At 36.6% G+C, this 9,847-nt stretch overlaps 1 protein-coding gene and 1 pseudogene across 1 annotated transcript; one reads left to right on the top strand and one right to left on the bottom strand.

The window, feature by feature from the left end:
• Positions 1-463: 463 nt before the first annotated feature.
• On the bottom strand, positions 464-6,382 carry LOC137989012 (uncharacterized). The gene is made up of 8 exons (XM_068834933.1): positions 5,911-6,382; positions 4,956-5,177; positions 4,368-4,417; positions 3,741-3,890; positions 1,517-1,649; positions 1,196-1,279; positions 723-891; positions 464-570 (listed from the first exon to the last, which is right to left on the bottom strand). The coding sequence occupies exons 1-8, from the start codon at positions 6,346-6,348 to the stop codon at positions 464-466; spliced, it is 1,353 nt and encodes a 450-aa protein (XP_068691034.1). The 5' UTR covers positions 6,349-6,382.
• Positions 6,383-8,978: 2,596 nt separating this feature from the next.
• Positions 8,979-9,847, top strand: part of LOC137989011 (uncharacterized) — a 2,556-nt pseudogene continuing 1,687 nt past the window's right edge.

The following is a 9,847-nucleotide window of genomic DNA, read 5'->3' as shown; positions in this document are numbered from 1 at the left end:
ATAAGCCGCACCCCGAGTTTAGCAACTCAAATTTTGGAAAAAAAGTTTTTCATGAAAAAAACTCGAAAGAAATCCAAAGTCGAGACCATGAAGTGTTCTGCTGTCTTCATCCAAGGCAAACTCACCAACAATGGATCGAAAAATACTTTAAAGTCTTACCCGTAATTTTAGCTCTTTAGTAGAATAAACATGTCCACCACTTATGACATATGATTGATATTATTCTGGTATTTGTTCACAGGTATTTCTCCATTCAAGGTAGTTTTTCCATAGAATTTTGCGCGTAAATTTGTTGTTTTCTTGCATGCACTGTGCGAAGCTGTGTAACCAGGCATAATATCGGACGATGGAAGAATGGACACCGAAATTCACAGCACCTTTCCTAAATGGTCTCCCAGATAAGCCGCACCTACGATTTTGATCGCAAATTTTTGGAAAAAAGGTGCGGCTTATCTGCGAGTCTTTACGGTAATAAATTACTTGGCAATGCAACAACAAGTTTGCTAATTTCTTCAACAAGTGTAGACATCAAAGTTGATGCCTTTTGAAGTTTTGCTTTCCTGGTTGGAACTGCAAGAATTATGATTTTATAAAATGAACAGTAGAAATGGGCATTACAAAAACAACTGCAAATGCCACACTAAACTTTAAAACTAACGAGAAAAAAAAATACCCATCACAAAGAGGGGAAGAATGTTTAGAAGGAATATGTTTATTCATACCACAGTGTTCACCATAATGCAATGAAGCATCAGTGAGGACGTTAACTCTTTTATCAACAGACATTTCTTTGGTTATGGTAGAGAATTGCCTCAGGTAAGACCAAAATCTTTCAACACCTTCACCATCTGTCAATCCAACATTGGGTGTTCGCCTTGGAATAAACTGGACCTGCAGTTAACAATAAAACTAATGTATCAAAAATAAACAAATATGTGGTGGCCACTGAGTATTATTCAAGTAAAATGTGCACATGTTTTATGGAATTATTATTACATGTATTTGTTTCCACTTTCACACATGGTAGTTATTTACACATGTACAAATAAAAAATACAAGAAATACAACAGATACAACTTGACTACAAGACTCAAGCCTGATCAAAGTTAGAAGATATTTCTTAATCGTGTTAATCACAAAATAAAACTAAACAACAACATTAGTCATTTCCCAAAACATCTAAATTTGCAGTCACCTGACAAGAGGCTTTGTGTCCATAACAATGGAAGATTGGTATGGCAAGGCTCACATCAGATAACAACTCCTCTTGGCCACTATTCTAAAAAAAAAGGACTCAAGATATACATGAACCAACATGACACAAATGATATGCTTTAAAATGGTAGGGGAATACCTGCACACAGCAAACATTCAGACACACTAGACTGAGGTCCAATTTTCATGCACTCAGAATGGTGAAAATGGGAAGTGTCAGTGAAGAAGTGGATAAGGGTGAGGGGATGTAATGATGCATGACAAAAAAAATATTGGAATTTGGCATCTCTCTAGTACTTACCTTTAAGTGACTTGACAATATGCATGCAATGTCATACATAAGAATGACCTTCAGTGAATCTACTATGACAGAGTCCCTCAATTTCTTAAGCTCGTAAACAGAGTACGATACCCTAGGAACATAAAATAATTGCCTAAAATAAATTTCAAACCCACTTCACGTCGGGCAAACGAGGATGTCAATAGTGCCACGAGATTCAAAGTTGCGGTCAGCGGAGAAGTGAAAAAATTGTCGCGTGAGTTTTGAAAATACAAAATGGCGGCTAAGTATTTTACTGTGGAAGAGGCTCTTAAGCTTGTATTTGAAGACACAACTGACGATAATTTGGACGAAGACGGGGAATACGAAGAATCGGATGGCTTTGAAGAAGTAATGAAGCAGAAATTAGAGGAACTGGCTGAATTTGCTGCCGAAATACAACCAGAATTTGATGAACACACTTTCAAAATATCTACACTTCGATTCGGTTTGGCATGCTTTACCCTATGTTCAACACCTTATGGTAATGCAATGAAAAGGGTCCTTGAAACAACGATAAATTGTGGATCAATTCTCTGCAGTGAAAGCCGATTGTGGTTGGAAATGCTTTATCGGAAAATTGGTGGACGAGCGAAAATTAGAAATCCTTATTTTGGAGAGTGTAAGAGAGACATTCCTGTTGATGTGTTCATAGCTCTCCAGTCTGCTATCAAATCCAGTGGTTTGGATCAGTTCAAGGAACCAAATTGCTATATCGCAGGGAATGGAAAAGGCGCAGTGATCTCACTGACATCAAGAAAGAGTGTTGTTATGTTGTTTTCCATTCTTACTGGGTACAGGGAAGTAAGAGTGCAGAAATATTTTACTCATACTCTTAAGGGAAGTAGAAGTGGCAAGGCAAAGTTGATTGTAAACATGGAGAAGAACTTTGTACTGATCTATAAGTACAAGCAAGGAAAATTTACAATGGAATTTAATTTTGGAGTCTGGAATGCCAGTGGATTCCCACTACATACTTAAATAGGTACTGTAGTCTGATTAGGGTTCGTACCCTTTTTCACAAACAAATTTCCAGGACTTTTCTAGGAGTCAAATTGATTTTTCAAGGGCTCAAAAATTCACATTAACCGTTACACCCCCAAGATCTCAATATTTATTCACCTTACCGTCTTCCCTACACTTCACATTTTTTGCTGAGTTTAAAAGATTTCCAGAACTTTCCAGGACCAGTGGCCTTTTTCCAGGAATTTCCAGTCCTGGAAAATGCCATAATAAAATTCCAGGACTTTCCAGGTTTTCCAGGACCCGTACGAACCCTGTCTGATTACCATGTGATAGACAGTTATATTTTCATAACACAGCACTTTTTATTCCTTTGTTCAAAGTTACAAGTAAACAGGGAACCATAAACATTTAAATCTTGAACATGAGTTTGTGCTGAAAACTGTTTACAATAATTATTTGTATTCTGTGTTGTATAAATATAATAAATAAGAGAAACATCTTAATAATTCTATATAAATTTAAGGCCTGGTTTAAACGTCGCACTTTACATGCACCGAATTAAATACCAATTTTAGTTGACTCAAATAACACGTTCGGCTGATTTGATTTAAACGTCGCATTGTTTTGCCGAATAAAATAGCTGAGCGCGAGCGACATGTTTTAAATTCCCATTCGAGCAAACATAAATTATTTATATAATTCCAATGGATTCGGCACTTGTAAAATGTGGCATTTAAATCAACTACCGAACTTCAGTCAAATATTCGACTGGATCAGTCGAATATTCGACTCACTCGCATCGAATTGAAATATGCCGCATTTAATTGACTTAGATGTCGAATTTTACATGCATTTAACTTGGCAATTTGATTCGGCGCATGTAAAATGCAACGTTTAATCCAGGCCTTAATCTTGTTGAAAACTGTCTACAATTTGTATTCTGTATTTTAAAAATATAATAAATATGTTAAACATCCCAATTATTATATGAACATTTAAATCTTCTTAAACATGAGATTGTGTTGAAAACTGTTTACAAATTATTTGTATTCTGTATTGTACAAATAAGTACGAAGACAAATAAGTACGAAGACAAATAAGTATTAAAGTGTTCAAAGTTACAAGAAAACAGCAAACCATAAATATTTGCATGTAACCTTAAAGTGCACCTAAACCCAAATATTTTTAGTGTACAATATTGATCTCTCCACGGAAAGCAAACTTGTTTGACGATTCTTACCTCAAATTACGCTTTTTTATCTGTCGGGCAATAAGCGCAAAGGTATCAAAACTAGCAGTAATTTGGACCTTGGGACACAAGGGGCATTCAGCACCATTGTAAAGTTCTGGCACAAAGGAGTTCAGGTACCTTAGCTTGTATTTGAAATATCTAACATGGCAAAAGATAACATCAATTCCTTTTCCTTTGCTGATTTATGGCACTATTAAATATCATTGTTACAGTGAACACAATTTTAAAGAAAGTAACCTTATACACAGTACTGCACTTTTTTCTTAACCAAGAACAATGAATTACTCCACATGAAAACCGACAGTGGACATGATAAAGGTTAAGTCTGTGTCCAAAGTTTGAAAAAGCCAATAGACCAATTGCATAAATGGCCGCCAAAAACATATTCTTTTGTTTATGTGCTAATTAGACTCACTAGCCTCGTTTGCATGGACAAAATACAATAGAAATGTTGTTCGAGAGAGAGGCTAGCGAGTCTAATTAGCACATAAACAAAAAAATACATTTTTGGCCGCTATTTATGCAATCAGTGGTACATGTAATTTTTTTTTCAGTTTACAAATACGTATAGTATTACAATATAAAGCAGCTTGCCTCTTATAACATTTCACTAACCTGTACTCTTCAAAGCAACCAGAATTTAATATGGCATACAATGAAGGAATCTGCAAAGAAATAACCTTTATTTAACATGAGACTGAAAGGATACAGCCATTCATGATCAGCCTAGCCAGCTTACCTTGTCTGCTAGCAAAGGTTTTGTTTTTACTGTACAGTAAACAAGCCACAACAGGTGTAGTAAGATCATTAACATGGCTTGGTGGTCTTGGTATTTGCAGTGTCTTACATATACTGTACCTTAAATTAATGCTAAAACTAAAACTCATTGTAACCTGTTGAACATGATCGTGTCCTCAAGTTTTTTTACAGTGTACAGCTTGTGTATCTACACATTAAAATATATTTTTGTCTTGAGGATTTGGGTTAGTAAATGCTCTGGTCTACAGTGAAACAACTCAAAACAGTGATCTGGATGCTCAGATTGAAGGCCAGTGCTCCAACAGCTTGGATATGCTACCACTTAACCCTCCAAAATGTAAATGAAAAATTCTGTATAACAAAATATATATTCATCTTCACTGGAAAATCTACCAGTATCAATAAACACCAGTACATGTACAACCCTGTATTAAAACTACTCACAAAATTAGGCTGCAAAGGTGGTGTCATTTCCAAAATAAATTCTGAAAACTCCTTCACAGACACCTGACTGTGAAGGAATAATTTTTCAGCAAGGTCCATTAATTTAAAATGGAACCCAACAGACGGTCTCTCAGGTGAACCTGGCCAGAACTGACAACGCACTAAAGTGACAGTAGGGCTTTCACAGTCACAGACTGGGACTTCAAACGGGTGTTGGTTACCTACAAACCAGGAACAATGAATTCAAAATAAATCCAAATTAAGTTCTACTAAGGATATATAAATAACACCTACAGTGTCGCTGGGTTTTCTAAAAGCAAAATGAACAGGTTTCCAATAGGATGATCGATAAAGGATAACAGTTTATTAATTATATAATGTAAATTTGATATAATATACAGTGTACATACATAAGCATGAATCAGTAGCGATCAATGGTTCTGAACAAGTAATTAACTCCAAAAACCAAAACAATAACATATATCAACATTTGTATATATACATTGTACGTGAAGTGAACGGGTTTACAAAAAACACTCAACTCTTAGAGGAGCAATGATTAGTCATAAATCAGTTCAGAACTTCAAGGTTTACTCATCGTTTTATTGCAATAAAACGATGAGTTTTCTACATGTACGTTCATTCGAAAGTTCACACTATGCATACTATGATTTTGTTTTTAACTCACCCAAGGCGTCTATCAGTTTGAACAGTTTGAGGACCCTTGAGGAACAAGAGTGGCCGGATTCGATTGCACCATGATTAGAGAACAGTGGAATGAATCTATTACCCTTTGATGAAGTTAAAACAGAGCAGTTGAAAACAGATTTGTGTCTGTCTTTCTAAAATGATCGCACCTTTCCCCAAAAAAATCAGCTTATAGAGGCTGTATTTCCATACATTTACATTTCTAATACATGTAAAGTAAAGTATATACGTGGCGATTGCTAAATACCTTCCATTGCTCTAGAACGTGGAATTGGTTCCTCTCCGCGTGCAGATCGTGAGCGCAAGTCGAACAAAAAAACTGTCTAGGGCAGCATTCCCGACATCTCACAGTCGACTCATGTTGTTTGCAGACGACAGAAACAGCTTTCTCCGGTAGACTTTCTTCCTCCACTGCTGCCATGAACAGTTTATCACGCATTTTTTGCCAATTAACCACAGAATTGTAGTTTCTTCTCTGAGCTGTAGAATGTTGAGCCTCATCAGGAGAAAACACAGGAACATCGTGGTTGTCGACGTCGACGGCTTCAGTGATGCGAGAAGAGGTTCCTTGGTTCAGCTGAGAACCAGCAGCGTTTGAGCTGACCGCTAACGGGTTATGCATAACAGTCTTCCCAGTTCTTCCAAGGACAATTGTTTTCAAAGAAACTGGCTTGACCTTCTTCATGATTCACGAAATTTAACAAAGGGGTTTGCCGGAAAATGGCCACCAAAGCAAACAGCGGCCTTCGTGCAGCGGTATGCCATCAGAAGGCCCAGACGATCATTTTACGTGGGTACTATCCATATTCTCAATTGAGAAATATTGGGTGATACCCTTTGAGAAAATGTGATACGGGTGGTTACAGAACAATTGATAGTTAGGTCAGATTTGCAAAAGCGCTTAGTAAGTTGTCGGATTTTAAGTTTTGCTATTTTGGAATCATGGCTGACCTAACTATCAAATTAGTTTTCACTTCATTTAAAATTAAAAACATGTTTAGTGTTAAAGATCATACTCCTGTTGCTCTAAAATCCATGGTAATCCGTGCTTTAGTATTCTGGATTCTGCCAGCAACTCACTTGATTTAAAACTCAAAGAAGCTTTTTATATAAATAAGATCAAACCTGAACTTAACAAACAATTGCAGCATTACAACACTTTTCTCACGTTTCAGTTTACACCTTGATGTTTGGTGTCACGCTGTAATTAGTACCCGCTTTTGTATTACGTCATGTTGTAATAATTTTTTCATCTACCCGTAGACTTTATAACTGTTCACACTTAGGAACTCATTAAACTGATGATGGCATAAGTATGCCGAAACATGTCTTTCAAAAAAGTTGTCTGTTACCTGCAGTGTTTGTTAAATTTGTTATAAAAGAATGAGAATGTTTTATCAACATCAACATTGTCTCTCTCGAGAATTTCATTCCAATCAACTTGAGATATGTCAGCTGTGAAAGAGTCTGAGGAAAATTTTGAAAAATCTCGCACTTTTCTACTTTCGCCTTTTGTTTGATTGTGAAAAGTGGTCACTTATATCAGAAATGATGTTCCAACTAACTACCACCTTTTCTGGACAAATATATTATCAATCATCGTTGCTGATGTACTTCTTACTCGTGTCAGTTTAACAAGTGTGGGAAAGAGATAACTTTGAAGAGATCTTAAGAAATCCGAGCTTTGTGCCTTCAATAGGTCTGTGTTGAAGTCAGAGAGGATGCAAATCTCTTTCTCTAAAGCCGTAGATTTTTCTAAAGATTCATCAAAGTACTGCTGGAAGCCTTCGGGATAGTTATGTTGTCTGTAAATGATACCGCAAATTACATTCTTTTTCTTTACGTGAGAAATGTCTATCCATAAAGCTTGAAATGCCATATTAGACGTTTTTTCAAGAACTCCATAGTTGTGTTTTTGATCAATAAATAAAGCAACACCTCCCGATGCCAAAGTTGTTGGGACAAATTCAAAGTTATACCCTGGAATTAATGATGTAGAGATATCTACATTTGAATTGGTAATTTTGGTTTGAGAAATTCCAAGTATGTCAAAATGAAATTCAAGTGGATTGATTTTGTCACCTTAAATTGAGTCAAGGTTAAACAGGCTTAGATCGTACAAACTATTTAACTTATGAAAGTGATTACGAGTTGGTTTAGACGCCTGGACACTATTATTTAATTGACCATGTAACATAACAAGACTACCAGTAAAATTAAAATAAGGAAATTCCTTCAACAGACTTTTAGCAAGTGAAGTTTTGCGTTTGTTAAGACTATTTGTGGTCATTTGATTATTAGATCAGTTTTGATAGAAATGCTAAGGAATAATGATAAACAGTGAAACAGTGTAAACATTGAATACTTTATCTTGATGTTTATCATGGATTATTTTCATCGAGTGGTATTGACGTTACTAGATGCTACATCGTCTCTTGGGTGCTGCAACGCTTCGATGTCTTGGAATGATCTCAGCTTGATAGCTCTTGAGTTGTCAGACTTTCTCAAATAAATCGCTGTGTCTTTGGCCCAACAGTACTTGTAATTGTCTTGCTCCTTTACTGATTTAGCCAGGTAAAATAACTCTTGCAGTCTTGGTATGCTGATAACAGAGGTGGTGGAGTGCTTTCTTGTGTGTCACTGGGCCGTTTCCTGCAATAAGTTGACTGAAAGACACGTGTCAAGACCTACCCACCAATGTTATCCAGGTCATCAGAGATGGTTCATGTCAGCCACGAGAACTCTACGAGTCTCTGATTGAGACATTTTTAAAAGAGGGGGACCTCGTCCTTGATATTGGCAGTGCAAATGGTACGTTACCCTTGTAGAACCAGACACTATATGTGATGTATGTAAATCTTATGTAACAACCATATGTAAATGGTATGTTATGATACACATATATTTGATATAGAGACCTTATTCAAAGCCTATGTTATACATATGCCTCATCTATATATTTTGAAAGGAAATGCTGTGTTTTAGCTAGTCAAATGGAACCTTTACATAGCATATGTAAAGGCTATGTTACTGGGTTTTTTGTGTCCAAAAATAAAAATAGTTTCAGCATAGTTTCTACATAGATTCAAAACAGAAAATTCACAACACATACATATAGTGTGTACATAGTTACATACAACACTTACATAGTGATAACATAGGGTGTAAATAGGCTACAATTAGCCTCTACATACAATGTAGCTGTAAAAAACATGGAAATTCTCGGTTTTCATTCACGTGACCAATGCCCTGACAACCGTTGCTATCCGCCATGTTGGTGTACAAACAAACACTGTATGAAGTAATAAGGTCGTGATGGTTCTGTGCTTATTCGTAGATTGCCATGCAAGAAGCGGGCGAGATAAAGATGTTTCCTTCTTTAGAGTGCCTTCAATTAATATTAATCATGGTGAGGAAGCCGAGGAGCTTTCATTAGAGCGTCGAACGCAGTGGATAGCCGCTATAAGCAGAGATGACTTGACGGAGCAAATCCTAAAAAATGACCGTGTTTGTAGCCGTCATTTCGTCTCAGGTCAGCCAGCGAAAGACTTTGATAAGTTCAATGTTGATTGGGTGCCAACGCTAAATCTGGGACATTCAAAAAGAAGAAAGAAAGATAGCAGTAAAGCGGATCAGGATCGGGCGGAGCGAGCTAAAGCTAGACGGAAGAAGAAGTTGAACGACATAAAAGCAGAAATCGAGGAGAAGAAACTCCGCTTGAATGATGAAGGAACTCAAGCGTGCAATATATCCTTTATGCCTTTAAGCGGTGATCAGGATTTATCAACAGAAGAAACTCAGGAAACAGAGGAAATGGATTTGTCGTTCGCCGATCAAAGCATCGCTGAAAATAAGAAAAGTTGTCAGACCGAAGTCAAAAGCTTTGGCGAAATGTGTACTCAGACTGACGTTTTACGGCGTAATCTTTATGATGCAAGCTCACAGACAGAGGACTTTGATTATTTATTTACGTCAAATAAGAAAGTCGTTCAATTTGACGAAGAGTTTTTCAGGAATAGCGACGATAAAGTACTGTTTTACACTGGTCTCCCCTCATACGAAATTCTGAACTTTGTGTTTGAACTCGTGTCACCATCTGTTTCTCGTCGTTCTCAATCACTGAGTCCTTTTCAAGAACTTGTTATGGTCCTAATTAAATTCAGATTAGATGTACCGTTTCAAGA

Source organism: Montipora foliosa, unplaced genomic scaffold (assembly GCF_036669935.1).
Source record: "Montipora foliosa isolate CH-2021 unplaced genomic scaffold, ASM3666993v2 scaffold_437, whole genome shotgun sequence".
NCBI lineage: Eukaryota > Metazoa > Cnidaria > Anthozoa > Scleractinia > Acroporidae > Montipora > Montipora foliosa.
Note: the sequence above shows the minus strand (reverse complement) of the source record. Positions and strands in the feature narration are given on the sequence as shown.